Source organism: Sminthopsis crassicaudata, chromosome 2 (genome assembly GCF_048593235.1).
Source record: "Sminthopsis crassicaudata isolate SCR6 chromosome 2, ASM4859323v1, whole genome shotgun sequence".
Classification (NCBI taxonomy): Eukaryota; Metazoa; Chordata; class Mammalia; order Dasyuromorphia; family Dasyuridae; genus Sminthopsis; species Sminthopsis crassicaudata.
The window spans coordinates 226,990,831-227,011,497 of NC_133618.1; the positions used below are offsets into that span (position 1 = coordinate 226,990,831).

Genomic DNA, 20,667 nt, shown 5'->3' on the forward strand with positions numbered 1-20,667 from the left:
TGAAATAACATACAAAATCTATGGGATATAGCCAAATCAATATTTAGAGGAATATATACTTTTCTAATATAGATGTACATATTTATACAGCTCTTGTTGCACAAGAAAAATTGGGATTTAGAAAGGTAAAAATAACCTTGGAGTTTTTCTCTGGGTGTAGCTGGTTCTGTTCATCACTGATCAATTGGAACTGAATTGGATCTTCTCTTTGTCGAAGATATCCACTTTCATCAGAATTGATCATCATACAGTATTGTTGTTGAAGTATATAATGATCTCCTGGTTCTGCTCATTTCACTCAGCATCAGTTCATGTAGGTTTCTCCTGGCCTCTCTGAAATCATTCTGCTGGTCATTTCTTACAGAACAATATTTCATAACATTCATATATCACAATTTAGTCAGCCATTCTCCAATTGATGGACATCCATTCATTTCCAGTTTCTAGCTCTCTGGCTTTTCCTAATATCATTCTGTGGCCCCTGCCAGTAGGGTGTTAACTCCTTCTTATCCTTTCAGGCTAGGGAGCTCCGTGGGCAATAGGAGCATTCAGGATTGTTGGGCTTGCCATCAGCATCCTCAGGGAAGCCCACAGGTGGGACCCGATGCATTATTTGCAAAGGCCCCATTCCCAAATGTCACCATCTCCATCCTGGATGTCACCCCACTTTTAACCTGCTCCTGAGATTTGTTTCCTCCAGGCTCCAACTTATAAACTTCCAAGTACTCGTTCAGTCTGAAGATCATGGGACAACTGACTTGGACACTCAGCATCCCCTGGATGGTGCTGCTGCCACATTCAGATCTCACACTTGCCCTCCCAGCCTGAACCCCATTGAGAATAGGGACAGCTCTATGACCCTTGTCTGCTACAAGCAGCTCCAGAAGATGAGACCTCCATCCCTTTGCCTTAAGTGAATTTGGGGGTGACTGCTTGAGGGAAGAATGATGTAATAGAATTATGTCCCCCTGATCTTTTGGGGGGTGGGCCTGGATTAGAAAAACCCTGAATCTCCAGGCTCTGGGAAAACTACCTGGTTCCCACAGGAAACTCCCACCTACAATTGATCTGGGAATCACTTCGGTCTGGGAAACAATCACCACCCTTATTGATTTGGAAATTAGCCCCTAATTGGTCCCTAGCCCCAGACGATAAAAGGCTAAATAAAAATTAAGATTCTGTATCCCAAACTTCTCTATCTTCCTAATCAGGAAGCAGCCCTCTGAGAGGAATTTCTCAGTGAGAATAAACCCATTTTCCCAAAAACCTCGCTTGCAGACCCGGACTGTGAATCCTTTCACAAAACCTTCAACACCGGCCTGGGGACCCCACTGCTGTTAGGGTATCCTCACCCCTCAACAACACATTCACTGAACTTCTCAGAGATCTAAGCAGCTCTCTGCGAATTCTAAATTTTAGAAGCTAGACTTAGGGGTGAGATCTAACCCGTGTTCTGATTCGCAGGGAGGCGTTTCTGGCAGAGACTCCCCACCACCTGTGCAGAGGAGTCAGCCGGGTGCCAGGTCTTCACCACAGCCCCCCTCCCCATCTGCTCACACCGGCCTGCGGAACCCTTCTACAACTGAGTCCCTAAGGAGAGCGCGTGCAGGGGCAGAGGAGCGGCGGGGGTTCCTGACTCCCAGGCCGGCGCTCAGGGCGCGTCCTCTCTGGGCTGAGCATTTCCATCCCCTCCCACTCAGAGCCCCTACTGGTCTAGACACGAAGGCCAAAGAATAAAGGCTGTTGTAAACTGGCTGGTGCCAGGGAGGAAAGCTCGCCCGGGGGGGTTCACCCCCGTCTCTGCAGTGGCCACTGGACAGGAGTTTGGAAGTTTCAGTGGGAGAAAAAAAGTTTCCTCTGGTAACAGGGGAGGGCCAGTCGGCCTCACCCCCAGGGCTGGGCTCCGAGGGGCGGGGCTGGGGCAGATCCTAGTAAGAGCGGACTGGGAGGGGCTGGGAGCAGAGCAGCCAGCGGGGAACGCCGGAGTCGGACTCGGCGCCGGAGCTCGGAGTAGCGGCAGCGATGGGGCTGCGCGCGGCTCTGTTCGACCTCGGCGGAGTGCTGGTGCGTCCCTCCCCGAACATCATCTTCAGCCAGACCGAAGAGGCCCTAGCCCTGCCCAGGTAGGGAGCGGGAGGCTCGCTCACTCCCGTTTGCACGAGGTGGCAGCCTGGCCTATCACACCACACGGGAGTCTGGGATGCTAGCCCCCCCGCAGCTTCCTCTTAACCTTTGCCCAAATAGTCCGGCTGAGGGGCGGCAATCGTGCGTCTTAAAGCCCCGCCCCCGAAACGTACAAATCCGTGCTCAGCCGCCTTTAAGCTAAATTGTTCTCCAGAGAGTTTGGCAGTTTTGTTTTTTTAAGCGAGGTTTTAAATTGCAAGCTCCACTTTGTTTTACATTAAGGACCGGGAACGTACACTCCTCCATAAACAAAAACAAACTGATTTTACTCTACTTCCCGCGTTGCAACTGCCACCCCCTTCCCCCAGCTTCTGGCGCTCTCCGCCCCCTTAGATGGTATTTATTTTGTTCAAATTGTATGCCATGTTAGAATGTAAATTCCGTCAGAGAAAGGGGATGTTTCTTTTTGTGGCTTGGCACTGCACAAGACAAGCAAGACCTTACTAAATATTAATGATTTAGTCATTAAAGCACGCACTAAGCGCAGGCCGCTCTGCTGGTGAAGGCGAAGAGTTGGAAGGCTTGTAAATTTCTGCTTCCAAAGCCTAGAGTTTGAAAATTGGAAGCGCCTTCAGTGCAGCCCAGCCCAGCACGCTTAGCGACAGTGTCTTGTCTGTGTGTGTGCGCACACATATAAATGCACATGTAAACATAATCCATGTGTGTATGTGAACATGTGAAAGCATATTTTTGTGTAGGTGTATCTGATTTTTTCACCTGTAAAACGGGAGTAATATCATCAACCTGTAAGGTTGATATGAGGATAAAATAATATTTGTCAAGTGCTTTGCAAATTTAAACATTGTTATTATTATTATCCCTTCCAGCAAATAAGATATTAATAAAATGCATATGTAGGCACAAAGTATGCACATATTTATCAATGCTTGTGTCACTTTCACTCTCCCGAAAAGGACAGAAAAGAAAGAAAAGTTCAAAACAAAAAGCAAGTTATCAAAAAAGATTTCCCATCATAAATAGTATTGCACATATAAACTTTCCCCCCTGCAAAGAAATAGCAGGGAGCACCTTCACATAGCTCTTTTTAAAAGCCTCACTTGCTTATTACATAGCATGTGGTTTTGATGTTGTTGATCTTTCCGTTGTGGTTCTGGTGTGTATTACTTCGCTTTATTGTATATCAGTTTATATCAGTCTCCCATGCTTTTCAAAATTCTTAATATTCATTACTTCTTACAGCATCATAATATTGTATCACATTCATGCTGCGCTATTTGATTGTTTCTTGCCAATCTATGCAATTCCTTTGTTTGACAAGTGAGTATATTGTGGCTAAGAGAGGTGAAATGATGTACCCAAAGCTCCAAGGTTAGCAAGTTACACAGGTGAGACTTACACCCCAGTAAGTATCACTTTGGGTCCCAACTTCTTAACTTAGTTAATAAACATTTATTAAGTTCCTATTGTTATTCCTGTAATTTACTAAGTTCCTAAGGGCCACTTTATAAAGAGGCAAACAATAGTCCCTGACCTCGAGGAGCTTATAGTCTCATGGGGAGACAATAATATATGAAAGGACATTAAAGGGGAGAAGGTGGGAAGAAGAATATATACAACACTAGAGCTTGATGAAGTCCAAATCATGTGCTAGCCATTATGCACAAATGAAAGATCCTGGAGAAGCTTTCTGCCCCCCATCTTCTCCAGTCAGTCTGGGAAACCTTGTCTGTACCCCTAAGTAAGGGGTACAGATGAGGTATACATCCCAGGGTTGATGTGATCTTGCAGGAAGATACCTCATGGGTATGAATAAATATAAAGTACAGCATCTGGATCAGAAATAAAGAGATGATAGCTTGGGTACACTCCTTAAATGTAGTTCTGCTCTGTGTGTTGTCATTGTTCAGTTGTCCTTGACTCTCTAAGGCCCTATTTGTGGCTGTTTTGACAAGGGTCCTGGAGTGATTAGCCATTTCTTTCTTGAGCTCATTTGTCAGGTGAGGAGACTGAGGCAAACAGTGTTATATGATTTGCCCGGGGTCACCCAGATAATAAGTGTCTAAGGCCAGATTTGAATTCAGTAAAATGAGTCTTTTTGATTCCAGGCCTGGCACTTTTATCTACTGAGAATAGAAAAAAACATTTCTATTGCCTCTTGCACATGACAAAGACCTAAGAATGGCAATTATGAACATGTCTCACAATTCTACCCCCACCCCCAACCTTCTATTCTCTAGGTTATTGTTCCTACTTCCTCCAGTTTCCTATGGGGACAGTTTTCAGTTTCTTCTCCACTGTGTTCATCCTCCTTTATATGTGCTGCAAGACCAATGAGCTTTGTAATACTCTATACTTCATTGGAGCCATTATCAACAATTCACCATGTACTTTACGGACATGTACTTTTAACTTGTGTTTCTATCATCAATTACCTTTGTAACCAAGGGAGTTTCTGGCTTGGTTTAAGACTATAGATGTCTGTCATAATTTGATGCTCAGTCATCCCTAAGGTAAATTGTTCACAATTTTGAACTTATTAGTTGTGTGCTGCCCAGGAGTGAAGTTAGACATATAGGTATTCTTGGGGGTATCCGAGGTTCTAGTTGCTGATGTGGCAGTCACCACAGTAACAGAGACTGACAGCATTGGAGAGAGTGGGAGCCTTGTCAGGGGCCTTTAGAAGCATCAAATGAGCAGGTTAATACTGCGATCCATAGGCTCTTTAATTTGGCATTTTAAAGGAAGGAAAGGCCTGAGAGAGAAACCAATGGGTTTAATTGGAGATACTCAAGATGGCAACAGACAACTTAGGTAGTGCTAACAGTTCCAAACTAGGATAGCCCATTAGTATCCTTCACAATAGGATTGAGACTAGCATTTCCCATGCAATGGGAAGGGCTCTTAACTTGGCCTTATCTGGTGACTATCGAGGGATGACTGGATGTCCTGCTGTAGATACCACAGAAAGGTAACTTCCAGACATCTAGAAAACTGAAAATTTTGAACTTGGAATGCTCCAGGTAGAAAACTTTCCAGAGAAGGAGATAATCCAGAGAGAAGACAGAGAGAAGACGGTAGGAAAAGGGGACCTGACTGGGGAAAAGATAGCCTCTTAGAGAAAGAGTAGGCTAGAAAAATGAGATTTTTGAAAATTACAGCATACCTTGATCAGTCACAACATGTATTAATTCAACACATACTATCTGCCAAAAGTTATACTATACATGCAGGAGTTATGAATACAAAAATAAGAATAAAATAGTCCTTGCCATCAAAGAACTCATATTATATATGGAGAGATAGTATGTACACTTATAACTGCTTTATATACAAAAGATGTATCAAATACATACAAGATAATTCATTGGAAAGGAAGTTAACAGTTGGGGAATCAGGAAAGATTTCCTGTAGCAAGCCATATTTGAGCAGAATTTAAAGGAAACTATTTTAAGAGATGAAAATGAGGGGTGAGTGAATTCTGGCACCTGGGAGAACCTGGTGAGTCATTGATGAGTAACAACAAGAAATCCAATTGGGTGCATCAAGGGGAGTAATGTATGCTAGAAAGTTGAGTTGGGTTTGAGAGGTTAAATAAAAGAATTTGTATTAGATGCTAAAGGTAACAGTTTGGAGTATATTGAGCTGAGTCAGGGCAGAAAGAAGAGATAGGGGATGTTGACAAGGTCACACCTATGCTTTAGGAAAATCACTTTGGCAGCTATGAAGAAGACAAATGGGAGAGAAGAGACACTAGTGTCCAGGAGACCAATTAGGAAACGTAAAGGATGACGTAGGAAGTCATGAGGGCAGGAAGATATGGAACATTAGAAGCCAGAGAGTCAAGGATAAAGAAGAGGCTAAAGTGAGATGTGAAGGCACCTGATGTTTATGGTGTTTTCCCCCAAAAGGTAAAAAAGAAATGGGAAGAGCTTGGGGATGGAAAAATCAAGGGAGAAATTTTTGAATATGGCAGAGATGTAGACATGATTGTAGGCAGTAGGGAAACTGCCAGTAGACAGTGAGAAATTGAAGAAACGTGATACAAGCATGATGAAAGAGGGAAATCTACTGAAGTTGAGAGGATGGAATGGAATTATTTGTGCAAGTAGAAAGATTGACTTTTGCAAGGAGAAGCTCAATCTTATCAGGTGGACAGGAAATAACATATTTGTAATGTGTCCATTAACACCTGGAATATTATTTATTTGTTTGTTTCTTTGTTTGAAACTTGTAGGGGATTTTTAAACAAAGCAATTGCTCAGGGAGATGTTGAAAACCCCTACCTGTGCCTCATGAGAGGAGAGATCACATTTTCACAGGTAAGACTTTTCTGGGATAGATACCCTCTAGTGGGATTGCAGGGTCAAAGAATAGGAATAGTTGAGTTGTATTCCAGAAAGGTTAGACAAACAGTATAATAGTGTATCTGTTTTTTCTCTCTAGCATTTACCTTATATATCTATTTTTTGTAGTGGGTTCCTCTCATGGAAGAAGATTGTAGGAAGCTTTCTGCAGCCTCTGGTTTCTGCCTCCCAAAGCAATTCTCTATTCAGAAAATCTTTGAAGAGGTGATTTCAAAAGGAAAGATCAATTATCCTATGCTTCAGGCTGCTATCACTTTGAGAAATAAGGGTAGGATCCAATTGCTTTACACTTTTTTTCTGAGGGTCATTCATAAATACTTAGATACATTTAGTCTAAAACGAAGCAAAATGCTCAATGATATCATAAATCAAAGACTTGAGAAAGTACAAGAATCAGATTGTGGATCACACTAAGCCTCAATAAAGAATACAGAAAATAATAACATTGAAATGCCTAAAACTGATGATTTGATCCATGTAGCAACTCTTTCTACTTATGCATATAATAACCAGTTCAATGTCCTAGAATTTTCTAAAGCTCAGAGACATTAAATGATTTGGTCACATAGCTAATAAATGTCAGTATCAGAAATGGGATCTGAACTCAATCTTCCTGATTCAAAATTTAAGCATTTGATCTACTATGTCAACTTGGAATTTCATCTTTCAGATTTCTGCTTTAGAAAAAGAATGATTAACTTGTGAGTTGTGAGACCTGAATTCATTCATTGATATGGGATGGAGTTAGGTAGAATGCTCTTGCACATAGATATGTATAAGTTTGTAACCACTCCACTACCTTTTAGGAAACAAGCAATGACTAGACTATCCCACTTTCTTATTTTCTCACTCAAAATATAGAAATAATTGCATTTTTTGTTTTCCTCTTTCTTCAAGAAATGACTGGCTTTGGATACTTAACATCCAGGAAGTAATATACTTCCGTTTCAGTTTCCCTGGATGTAAAATCAGAGAAGCAGTCCTTAAATCCCAGATTAGTGTTATAAAGAAGTTTGGCACCTGGTGGTTATGGTAGAATACAATGCATTTTATTTTAAACACATAATGAAGAGATATTTTCTTACCTGTAACTTAGAAGGAGACCAAGGGAAAGGATTCTAGATTATCCTGAGTCCATCTTCATACCTAGTCTGTAGTTCTGAGAACTGATGATCTGGAAAAAGAGTCACAGAAATGAAATTGTGGTAGAGAGAAGGCTATATTTGCTATTCCAGTGCACCCCAATTTGGTTCTTTCCTTGTAAATCAGATAGCATTCCTATAGGTGATTTTGATCTTTCAAAGAAAGGCACTGCTGGTGATCATTTCTTGTGTATACATTTTTTTCCTCATAGGTTATAAAACCTGCATCCTTACCAACAGCTGGTTGGATGATAGCCCACAGAGAGAGACCATTGCCAAGTTGGTGTGTTCTCTAGGCAAACACTTTGACTTTATGATAGAATCATGCCGAATTGGAATGGCCAAACCAGACCCAGAGATTTATAAATATGCTCTGGAGGCATTGAAGGTGGCACCACATGAGGTAAGTTGAAGTTTCCCGATTGCAAATCTTAACTTGAGGAGAAAATTGAGTAACAATTTAATACATTTTGAACATTTTGCATTATCTTCTAAAAAAAAAAGAAAAGAAAAATGGAGTTAAGATCATGTCATTTTGACAAAGATAGCAAAAATAGAAAACAGCAGAGTCTACCTTTCAAATCTGTGAAGATGGGAGAAGTTTATACCTAAAGAGAACTAGAAAATTTTATGAAATGGAAGATCGATTATTTTGATGGCATTAAATTTAAAAGTGTTGGTACAAAGCTGATGCAGCCAAGATTAGAAGGGAAGAAGAAAGCTGGGCAAGATTTTTTTACAGCCAATGTTTCTGATAAAGGCCTCATTTCTAAAATATTTAGAGAACTGACTCAAATTTGTAAGAATATAAGTCATCCTCAGTTGATAAGTGGTCAAAGAATATGAACAGACAATTTTCAGATGAAAAAATTAAATCCATTTTTAGTTATATGAAAAAATTCTCTGAATCACTCTTGATTTGAGAAATGCAAATGAAGATAACTCTGAGTTAATGCTTCATACCTCTCAGATTGGCTAAGATGACAGGAAAAAATAATGACGAATGTTGGAGGGGATGTGGGAAAACTGGGATACTGATACATTGTTGGTGGAGTTGGGAAATGATCCAAGTATTCTGGAGAACAATTTGGACCTATGGCCAAAGAACTATCAAATTGTGCATACCCTTTGATGCAGTAGTCTCACTACTGGGTCTGTATCACAAAGAAATAATAAAAAAGGGAAAGGACCCATAGGTGCAAAATGTTTTAGTGGCAAGGGACTGGATATTTGAGTGGATGCTCATCAGTTGGGAAATGGCTGAATAAGATATGGTATATAAAGGTAATGAAATACTAGTGTTCTATAAGAAATGATGAGCAAACCTATTCAGAAAAGTATGGAAAGACATGAACTGATATGGAATCAAGAGACATTGTACACAGTAACAAGATCATTTAATGATCAATTGTGATAGACTTAACTCTTCTCAACAATGTAGTGATTCAAGGTAATTCCAATAAACATGGGATGGAAAATGCCAGTCATATCCAGAGAGTGAACTATGGACACTGAATGTGGATAGAAGCATAGTATTTTCACCTTTTTCATTTGTTTTCTTGTTTGTGGTTTTTTCCCCCTTTTGGTCTGATTTTTCTTACATAACATGACAAATATGGAAATATGTTTAAAATTGGAACAGCACATTTTTTAAAAAATTATTTTTATTAAAGCTTTTAATTCACAAATCATATGCATAGGTAATTTTTCCAACATTAACCCCTGAATAACCCCCTGCCTCAAATTTTCCCCTTCTTCTCCCCATCTCCTCCCCCACCCAGCAGTCCAATGCATGCCAGAAATACATGCCAGATCCAGTATGTGTATACATATTTACACAGCCATATGGTTGCACAAGAAAAATCACATCAAGAAGGAAGAAACTCTTAGGGATATAATCTCAATAGAAACACTGCTGGATCAAAGGGTATGCACAGTTTGATAACTTTTTGAGCATAGTTCCAAACTGTTCGCCAGAATGGTTGGATCCGTTCACAGTTCCAACAATGTATCAGTTTCCCAGTTTTCCCACATCCCCTCCAACATAGTCATTATCTGTTCCTGTCATCTTAGCCAATCTGACAGGTGCATGGTGATATCTCAGAGTTGTCTTGATTTGCATTTCTCTGATCAATAGTGATTTGGAGCACCTTTTCATATGACTAGAAATAGTTTCAGTTTCTTCATCTGAAAATTGTCTGTTTATCCTTTGACCATTTGTCAATTGGAGAATGGCTTGAAGTATTATAAATTTGAGTCAATTCTCTATGTATTTTAGAAACGAGGCCTTTATCAGATCCTTTGAATGTAAAATACTTTCCCCCAGTTTATTGCTTCCATTCTAATCTTGTCTGTAGTAGTTTTGTTTGTACCAAAGCTTTTTAACTTAATATAATCAAAATTATCTATTTTTATGATCAATAATGATCTCTAGTTCTTCTTTGGTCACAAATTCCTTCCTCCTCCACAAATCTGAGAGGTTAAATTATCCTATGTTCTCATTTGCTTATAGTATCATTCTTTATTCTAGATCATGAACCCATTTCGACCTTATCTTGATTTATGGTGTTAGGTGTGGATCTGTGCCTACTTTCTGTCATACTAGTTTCCAATTTTCCCAGCAGCTTTTGTCAAATAGTGAATTCTAATTCCAAAATCTGGGGTCTTGGGTTTGTCCAATACTAGATTGCTATAGTCACTGGCTATTTTGTTCTGTGAGCCTAACCTATTCCATTGATCAACTAGTCTATTTCTTAACTAATACCAAATGGTTTTGATGACTACTATTTTATAATATATTTTTAGATCTGGTACAGCTAGGCCTCCTTCATTTGCTTTTTGCTTCTTTAATTCCTTTGAAATTCTTGACCTTTTGTTCTTCCAGATGAATTTTGTGGCTATTTTTTCTAGGTCATTAAAATAGTTTTTTGGGAGTCTGATTGGTATAGCACTAAATAGATTAGTTTAGGGAGTAATGTCATCTTTATTATATTTGCTCAACCTATCGAAGAGCACTTGATATTTTTCCAGTTGCTTAGATCTGACTTTATTTGTATGGAAAGTGTTTGGTAGTTTTGCTTAAAATTCCTGACTTTCCCTTGGCAGATAGATTCCCAAATATTTTATATTATCAATAGTTATTTTAGATGGAATTTCTCTTTGTATCTCTTACTATTAGATTTTATAGTGATGTATAAGAATGCTGAGGATTTATGTGGATTTATTTTGTATCCTGCAATTTTGCTAAAGTTGTGGATTATTTCTAATAGCTTTTTGGTAGATTCTCTGGGGTTCTCTAAGTATACCATCATATCATCTGCAAAGAGTGATAATTTGGTTTCCTCATTACCTACTCTAATTCCTTTAATTTCTTTTTCTTCTCTTATTGCCAAGGCTAGCATTTCTAATACAATACTGAATAGCAATGGTAATAGTGGGCAACCTTGTTTCACCCCTGATCTTACTGGGAATGATTCTAGTTTATCCTTATTACATATGATGCTTGCTGATAGTTTATATATATATATATATATATATATATATATATATATATATATATATATATATATATATATATAATAGTTTTATCTATTATATAATAGATGCTACTGACTATTTTAAGGAAAAGTCCATTGATTTCTATACTCTCTAGTGTGTTTTTTTTTTAATAGGAATGGGTGTTGGATTTTATCAAATGCTTTTTCCGCATCTATTGATAATCATATGATTTTTGTTAATTTGGTTATTGATATAGTCAATTATGTTAATAGTTTTTCTAATATTGAACCATCCCTGCATTCCTGGTATAAATCCTACTTGGTTGTGGCATATTATCCTGGGGATGATTATCTGCAATCTCTTTGCTTATTATGTTTAAGATTTTTGCATTGATATTTATTAGGGAGATTGGTCTATAATTTTCTTTCTCTGTTTTCATCCTATCTGGTTTAGGTATTAGTACCATGTATGTATCATAAAAGGAGTTTGGCAGGAGTCCTTCATTCCCTATTTTTTCAAATAGTTTATATAGTATTAGAGTTAATTTCTTTAACTTTAACTCTAACTTAACTTGTTCTTTAAATGCTTGGTAGAATTCACATGTAAATCCATATGGTCCTGGGGATTTTTTCTTAGGGAGATGATTAATATCTTGTTCTATTTCTTTTTCTAAAATGGGACTATGTAAGTACTATTTCCTCTTCTGTTAATATGGGCAATCTATATTTTTGTAGGTATTCCTCTTTTTCACTTAGTTTGTCAAATTTATTGGCATAAAGTTGGGCAAAGTAACTCTTAATAATTGCTCTAGTTTCCTCTTTATTGGTGGATAGTTCTCCCTTTCAGTTTTGAGAGTAACAATTTGATTTTCCTCTTTACTTTTTCTTATCAAATTAACTAAAGGTTTATGTATTTTGTTGGTTTTTTCATAATTAACTATAGTTTTATTTATTAATTCAATAGTTTTTTAGTTTCAATTTTGTTGATCTTTCCTTTAATTTTTAGAATTTCAAGTTTGGTATTTGATTAGGAGTTTTTAATTTATCCTTTTTCTAGCTTTTTTAGTTGCAAGCCCAATTTATTGATATTTTCTTTCTCTATTTTATGTAAATAAGCATCTAGAGATATAAAATTTCTCTTTATTACCACTTTGGCTGCATCCCCCAAATTTTGGAATGTTGTCTCATTATTGTCATTCTCTTGGATGAAATTATTGATTGTGTCTATGATTTGCTATTTCACCCATTCGTTCTTTAGGATGAGATTATTTCATTTCCAATTTCTTTTTGGTCTATTTCCCCTTTATTGAATGTAATTTTTATTGCATCGTGATCTGAAAAAAATGCATGTACTATTTCTGCCTTTTTGCATTTGATTTTGAGGTCTTTATGTCCTAATATATGGTCAGTTTTTGTATAGGTTCCATGAACTGCTGAGAAGAAAGTGTACTCCTTTTTGTCTCCATTCAATTTTCACCAAAGATCTATCATATCTAGTTTTTCTAGTATTCTATTTACCTCTTTAACTTCTTTCTTATTTATTTTATGGTTTAATTTATCTAGTTCTAAGAGAGCAAGGTTGATATCTCCCATTATTATAGTTTTGCTGTCTATTTCTTTTTGCAACTCTCTTAACTTCTCCTTTAGGAATTTAGATGCTACACCACTTGGTGCATATATGTTTAGTATTAATATTGCTTCATTATTTATGCTACCCTTTAGCAAAATATAATTTCCTTTCTTATCTCTTTTAATCAGATCATTTTTTTGCTTTTGCTTGATCTGAGATGAGGATGGCTACCCCTGCTTTTTTTACTCCACCTGAAGCATAACAGATTCTACTCCAGCCACTCTGCTTTAAATGTGTTTCTTGTAAATAATATATTATAGGATTCTGGCTTTTAATCCAGTCTGTTATCCAATTATGTTTACAGCTAAAATGACTACTATCTTATTAACCCCAAATTATACTTTTCTCTTTCCTTTTCCCCTTTTCCTCCTCCTCAGTATTTTACTTCTGAGCACTTCTTGCCTCAAACAGTCCTCTTCCTTTAGAGACCCTCCCCCTTTCTTATACCTTTCTCCTACTATTTTTCTTTTCCCTTCTATTTAGCCTACCCCTTCCCTTTTCCCCTTCCCCTCCTACTTTTCCATAAGATAAGAGATGTTTCTAGGTGAAATCAAATATATCTAATATTCTTTCTTTGGGCCAAATCTGTTGAGAGTAAGATTCACACAACATTCATCACCCTCCTTTCTTTCCCTCAATTATAATATGTTTTCTTTGCCTCTTACTGAGATGTAATTTCCCTCATTTTCTCTCCACTTTCCCCCTTTTTTATAATCCCCTTTCCATCTCTAGTTTCTTTTTTATATTTTAACATTAAAATCAGATTATACATGAATTCTCAATATATACCCATAACAGAAATATAGTTCTCATGAGTTTTTTTCTTTTTTACCTTTTTGTGCTTCTTTTGAGTTCTATATTTGGAGGTCAAATTTTTTGTTTTGCTCTGGTCTTTTCATCAAAAATACATGGAATTCGCCAGTTTCATTGAATGTCCATCTTCTTCCCTGAAAGAAAATGCTCAGTTTCAGCAGGGTAATTTATTTGCATTCCAAGATCCTTCACCTTTAGGAATATCAGATTCCAGGCCTTTCACTCTTTTGAAGTGGAAACTACTAGGTCCTGAGCCACAATAAGTGGTTCCTCGGTATTTTAATTGTTTCTTTCTGGCTTCTTGTAATATTTTTTCATTGGTCTGATAGTTCTCAAATTTAGCCACGATATTCCTTGGGGTTTTAATTTTGGGATCTCTCTTTCAGGAGGCATTTGGTGAGTTCTTTCAGAGGTCATTTTACCTTCTGTTCCTATGATATCCAGGTAGTTCTCTTTGATGATTTTCTGAAAGATATTGTCTAGGCTCTTTTGTTCATCAGAAGTTGGTGCTTTTGTTCAAACAACCATCTTAGGCAGAAGCCAATTCTTATTGATTTTCCAGTAGCATAGTTGGGGGAGAAGAAGTCAGGGGGAGAAGTAATAGAGTATACAATTCTTAGAATGCCAACCTTGAAATCTGGAAGACTGGAACTCAAGTCCTAAATTTAATATATTTAACTGTTATGGACAAGTCACTTAATCTGTAAATGTTACAGGTAAATTTCTAAGACTGTTATTTAAAGAATATTTTTCAGATATGCTTGGGGGAGCAATCTATAGGCTTTGTACTCTATCTACTGTGCTGCTTATCCGGGTAGACTTTAGAAAGGACTTTTTAAGGTATTGATAAGCCTAAAGGCTTCATTTATGGAGGGCATCTCTCTAAATAGGAGCTCTTCATGATGATGATGGTCCTTCTGGGTGGAAATCTAGGATCATAAAATCTTTATCCTCATAGAAAACCAATTCTGATATAAGCTGAGAGACTTGTAAACTTTCAAGTTCTTTGTTAGAAGCTGATATATATTAGCCAATTTTTATTATTATAGCTTTTTATTGGAAAAACATATGCATGAATAATTTTTCAACATTGACCCTTGCAAAAACTTCTGTTCCAACTTTTCCCCTTCTTCCCTCCACCCCCTCCCCAGATGGCAGGCAGTCCCATACATGTTAAACATGTTTAAGTATATGTTAAATATAATATATGTATACATATTTATACAGTTATCTTGTTGCACAAGAAAAATCGGATTTAGAAGGAAGGTAAAAATTATCTGGGGAAAAAAACCAAAAATGAATGCAAACAACAACAGAAAGAGTGCATATGCTATATTGTGGTCCACACTCATCTCCCAGTGTTCTTTCACTGAATATAGCTGGTTCTATTCATGTGGTAGAGCCCAATTAAGAGAATATCTTTCATATTTGCTAGGGAAAAGATAAATACAGAAGTTTCACATGACTGACATAGATGCCTAGGTTATGCCTAACATAACCTAGTAGCATCTTTTTTTCTGTTTTTCTGGGAATCAGGGAAAAGGAATAGAAGAGGAGAAAAAAGAAGGGGAGGGAGATGAGAAACATGGAGATCATTTCTGAGGTAGATCCTATATGTGGTGCAGATCAAATGGCTCTCTCTCCCCTCAATCCAGTCTTTCCCCCTCCCATTGAGAAAGTCAGTAATATAGTATCAATTATATTTGTGAAGTCTTGCAAAACTTATTTCCATATTAGCCATGTTGCCAAAAATAAAGGAAGTGAAAAAATTATATTTCAGTGCTTTCAGAGTTCATCAGTTCTCTCTCTGGAGATGGGTAGCATTTTTCATCATAAGTCCTTCAGATTTGTCTTGAATCACAGTATTAATTAGAGTAGCTATTTTTCACAATTGATGATCATTACTACTGCTTTATAATGTATTTTTAGGTTTGGTGTGCTTAAGAAACCTTTCTTTGCATTATTTTTCATTAGTTCCCTTGGTATTTTTGATTTTTTAGTTCTTCCAAATGAATTTTGTTATTATTTTTTTCTAGCTCTATAAAGTTATTTCTTGGCAGTTTGATTTTTACTGAAAAAGTAAATTAATTTAGATAGAATTGTCATTTTTATTATAATAGTTCAGCCTATCCATGAGCACGTGATATTCCTCCAGATGTTTAGTTCTAAATTTATTTGTGTGAAAAGTGTTTTATGATTGTGTTCATATAGTTCTGGCTTTGTCTTAGCAGGTAGACTCCCAAATATTTTATATTATCTACACTTACTTCAAATAGGATTTCTCTTTTTTATCTTTTACTGTTGAGTTTTGTTGGTAGCAGGTAGAAATGCCGATGATTTGTGTGGGTTTATTTTATATCCTGCAATTTTTTTTTTTTTTTTTTTTTTTTGAGGCTGGGGTTAAGTGACTTACCCAGGGTCACACAGCTAGGAAGTGTTAAGTGTCTGAGACCAGATTTGAACTCGGGTCCTCCTGAATTCAGGGCTGGTGCTCTATCCACTGCGCTACCTAGCTGCCCCTATATCCTGCAATTTTACTGAAGTTGCTAATTGTTTCTAATAGCTTTTTAGGTGATTTTCTAAGATTTTCTAAATGTATCATCATGTCATCTGCAAAGAGTGATTGTTTTGTTTCCTTGTTTCAGTGTATTTTTCTTCTCTTATTGTTAAAGCTAACAATTCTAGTATGATTCGGAATAATAGTGGTGATAATGGGCAACATTATTTTACTCCTGATCTTACTAGGAATGTTTGTATCTTATCCCTATTACATATAATGCTTGCTGATGGTTTTGGATAGATAGTACTTATTATTTTAAGGAAAACTCCATTCATTTCTATGCTTTCTAGTGGTTTTAAGAGAAACGCATATTGGATTTTGTCAAATGCTTTTTCTGCATCTATTAAAATAATTTAATGAATTTTGTTAGTTTGGTAATTAATATGGTCAATTATAGCGATAGTTTTCCTGGTATTGAACCAGCCCTGTATTCCTGGTATAAATTTTACTTCTTCATAGTGTATTTTCTGGTGATAAGTTGCTGGTTTCATTAGGGAAATTAATTTGTAATTTTCCTTCTTCATTTTGGCCCTTCCTGTTTTAGGTATCAGCACTGTATCTGTTTCATAAAAGGAATTTGGTAGAACTCTTTTTCACCTATTTTTTCCAAATAATTGTAAGATTAATCTAGTTTTGGAATTCATATTTAACAGGCATAGTCTTAAAAAGGGTGGATACAAGTTTCTTACTGTTGAGAAACTTGATTTAAATAAGACATAAGAGAAGAAGAAATTCATAGCACAAAAGTAAAATACAATTAACACCATTTGCCACTCTAATAAGCAAACAAATAACATAACAGCATACATCACCACCACTCTGGGGAAGCACCAACATCTGAGTTCCTTGACTGGGAGTATAGTCAGCTATTTAGTCTCAAGTAATAGCCATTGCTAGGAATGTTTGTATAAAACTTCCTAGCCTAAATCCTCAAAGTTCCTTTCAACTAGGTGGTTTTTATAGGCTGAGAACAAAGAAGGGACTATACTAAGTATTCTCATTTGATATATGCATCTTGAGACATACTACCCTCCAAGGTACAGGATACTTCATTGTAAGAGTCCCACCAAGGAGAATATTTGTTCATTCCTTTAGAAGGACTGTATTTACTCAAGGAACTGTCCAGGTTTCCAGGGTAAAAACAGGCCTGCAATAAAGGATACTCAATGGTCAATGTACATTGATAATGTAAAGGCAGGATGGGCCTCCCTTTCTTTATGTTTTTCCTGGAATTCCATCAGGCAGCTACAAGCATATTTTCATGTTCTCAGCAAAAAGTTACACAAAAGACATGACTGAGATTTACTTAAGATTCCCTACTCACTAAGATTCCTTACAATAGTTTAATTAGTATTGAAATTAATTGTTCTTTAAATATTTGGTAGAATTCACCTTAAATCCATCTAGTCCTGGAGATTTTTTTTTAGGGAGTTCATTGATGGCTTGTTCAACTTTTTTTTCTAAAATTGTACTATTTAAATAATTTATTTCTTCCTCTGTTAATCTGGATAATCTATATTTTTGGAAATATTTATTTACTTCATTTACATTGTCAAATTTATTAGTATACTATTGGTCAAACTTCCTTTTTCCTTAGATTTGACAGGTAATTTATTCCTTGCTCTTCTAATTCATACATCCTTTATGTATGTCTGTGTTATGTACCTATTTGGCATATACTGTGAGAGGCCGATCTAAACCTAGTTTTCTGCCAGACTCTTTTCGTTTTTCCAAAAGTTTTTGTTGAATGATGGGTCCTTGCTCCAATAGTTGGAATCTTTAGATTTATCAAAGTACCTTAGTGTTTTCTAAATGTATATATATATATATATATATATATATATATATATATATATATATATAATCTGTTCCACTAATCAATCCTTCTATTTTTGAAGATGTACCAAATTGTTTTGATGATTATTAATATAATATAGTTTAAAATCTACTCTTATTGTACTTTCTTCTTTCCCACCTTTTTCATTAATTACTTTGAGATTCTTGATCTTTTGTTCTTCCAGATGAATTTAGTTATTTATTTAGACCTCTACAAATTAATCTTTGGTAGTTTGATTGAAATGGCATTGAAAGTTAATTTAGATATTTTTTACTTTTGTAAAATACTGGGTTCAGTATACCCAAAGCAATTAATATTTATTCAATTATTTAGACTTGTGTTTTTATGTATTTGAATGTTTTATGGGTTATGTTTATACAATTCTTGTGAGTACATTTTAACATAAATATTTTGTTTCCTTTATTTTAAATGTAACCTTTCTATCTTCTCCTACTAATATAATTCAAATACAGAAATGCTAATAATTTGTGTAGTTTATTTTATGGTTTATTAAATTTCAAATTTTATTGAAGCTAGTTTTTTAGTTGACTTTCTAGAATTATCTAACTAAATCATTGTGTCATCTACAAAAGTTATATTTTTTTTTGCTTTTTGCCTGTGCTTGTTCTAGTACTCATCTCATTTTAGAAATAATTTAAAAATATTCTTTAAAAAATTTCCTGCTTCATCTCTTTCAAAAATTCTAGAAATGAACTTGTGTCATATCTATGCCTTTTATTTTTTTTTAACTCTAGGCATATACATGTTTTGGAATACTTCTCTTCTGAATTTGTGTCTTGAGCATTGATGTCATCATAATAACCTTTTATAGTTGAATTCTTTTTTTATTTGTTCATTCTTCTATTGTACTTTCTGAGTTTGGACTTTATGTTAGACTTCTATGTACACCTGAGAAGTACAGAAAGAAGAAGAACTCAGCTTTTTTCCTTTGCTATTCCAGAATCTTGAGAACAACTCAGGTTGGAAACCTACAAGCATTCTGTATTCCCAAAATGGCATGATCTAGGGCAAAATCTGATCACTATCTTCCTGGTCTGAACTCTGAGAGTTCTTGACCAGGGTTTGAGTCTATTATTGGATAATCCCTCCTTAGACTTAATTTAACCACTATTAGTCAGTTGTAAAGCTCTGCAGGTACAGAATCACAGGACAGCAGACTTGCCTTTGGTCTGGATTTCCTGCCCTTGTTATTCCATTGTTGACTTAAGACTTGACAGGATTTCGGAACTCTAGGAGTCATTTCTAAGTTGATTTTTGATTAAATTAAGTTTACTATAGCATGTATACTTAAATTGATCATCCATCATCATTTTTCTTATATTTCTTTGAATTATATTTAACAAATGCCTTTGCCCTAAAATTTTTATGCCTCATTTTAACCTCCTTTCTCCTTGTCTCAGGCTGTTTTCTTAGATGACATTGGAGCCAACCTCAAGAAAGCTCGTGAAATGGGAATGGTCACCATCCTTGCCCAAGATACTGACATGGCCCTGAAGGAACTGGAAAAATCAACTGGCATACAGGTAATTATGAGCTTAAAGCTGTCATGTTAATTATTGGAACCAGTTTTATTTAATCTAAGAATAAACAGCCTAATTTAATACCAAATGCCTTGTCAAAAGAAAAGAAAAAAGAATAAATAGCCTTTTTGATTTAGCCCTTGTGGATGATCTTTAAAAATCCTTTATTTTTACTAGTCCTTGTGTGTTAATAAATTCTTTAGCCTTTTACCTTTACTTTGTGTGTATCTCTGCTTCAACTGTGTTTCTTGTAAACAATCTATTTTTGGATTCTGGTTTTTAATCCTTTCTGCTCTCTGCTTCTATTTTATGAGTGAGTTCATCCCATTCATATTCAGTTGTGATTACTAAGTATAGATTTGTCTGACTTGTCTCATGTGTTTCTCTTTCTGTCTGTGTCTGTCTCTCTCTCTCTCTCTCTCTCTCTCTCTCTCTCTCTCTCTCTCTCTCTCTCTCTCTCTTTCCTTTCACTCTGTCCCTCCTTACTGGTGTTTTGCTTCTGACAGTCCCCTCCCTTAATTGGCCTTCCCTTCTATGAGCCCCTCTTCCCATCCATATCTCTCTTTTCTCCTGCTTCCTTATAGGGTAAAATAGAGTTATATACTTAACTCAATGTGTATTTTATTCCCTCTTCTAACCAAATATGATGGGAGTAAAGTTCAAACAATATTTATCCCTTCCCCCATCTTTGTCTCCAGTGTAACAGGTCTTTTCACACCTTTTCATGTGAAATAATTTACCTCCTTCTGCCTCTCCCTTCCCTCTTCTCCCAATATAATTCTTTTTTCATCCCTTAATTCTTTTCTATATTATCCCATCAAATTCCATTTATACCCATACCATTTCTCTATGAATTTGCTCCTCTTAACTCTTCTAAGAGTTATAGTTCTTGAGTTATAAGTATCATTTTCCTGTGTAGTTTAATCCAACTGAATATCTTATGTTTATTCTTTTCTGTTTATCTTTTTATGCTTTTCAAGTCTTCTATTTTAAAAACAGTTTATCTGTTTAACTCTGGTCTTTTTGTCAGAGATGCTTAAAAGTCCTCTATCTCACTGAATATCCATATTTTTCCCCTGAAGGATTATGCTTAATTTTACTGGATACATGATTCTTGATCTGAACTCCTTTGCCTTCC

At 36.2% G+C, this 20,667-nt stretch overlaps 1 protein-coding gene across 5 annotated transcripts in view; it reads left to right on the forward strand.

Moving 5' to 3' along the window:
- The first annotated feature begins 1,944 nt into the window (after positions 1-1,944).
- Positions 1,945-20,667, forward strand: part of EPHX2 (epoxide hydrolase 2) — a 71,631-nt gene continuing 52,908 nt past the window's right edge. For 3 of the 5 annotated variants that reach the window (XR_012486198.1, XM_074288378.1, XM_074288379.1), the window contains exons 1-5: positions 1,946-2,123; positions 6,380-6,464; positions 6,618-6,777; positions 7,864-8,054; positions 19,410-19,532. Coding sequence is in view for 3 of the 5 variants with exons in the window: in XM_074288378.1 (XP_074144479.1) it covers positions 2,023-2,123; positions 6,380-6,464; positions 6,618-6,777; positions 7,864-8,054; positions 19,410-19,532 (660 nt within the window). In the remaining 2 variants the exon portion in view is untranslated. Of the gene's footprint in view, positions 2,124-6,379; positions 6,465-6,617; positions 6,778-7,863; positions 8,055-19,409; positions 19,533-20,667 lie in introns of all 5 variants that reach the window. The other 2 variants (XR_012486199.1, XM_074288380.1) reach the window with 1 other exon arrangement.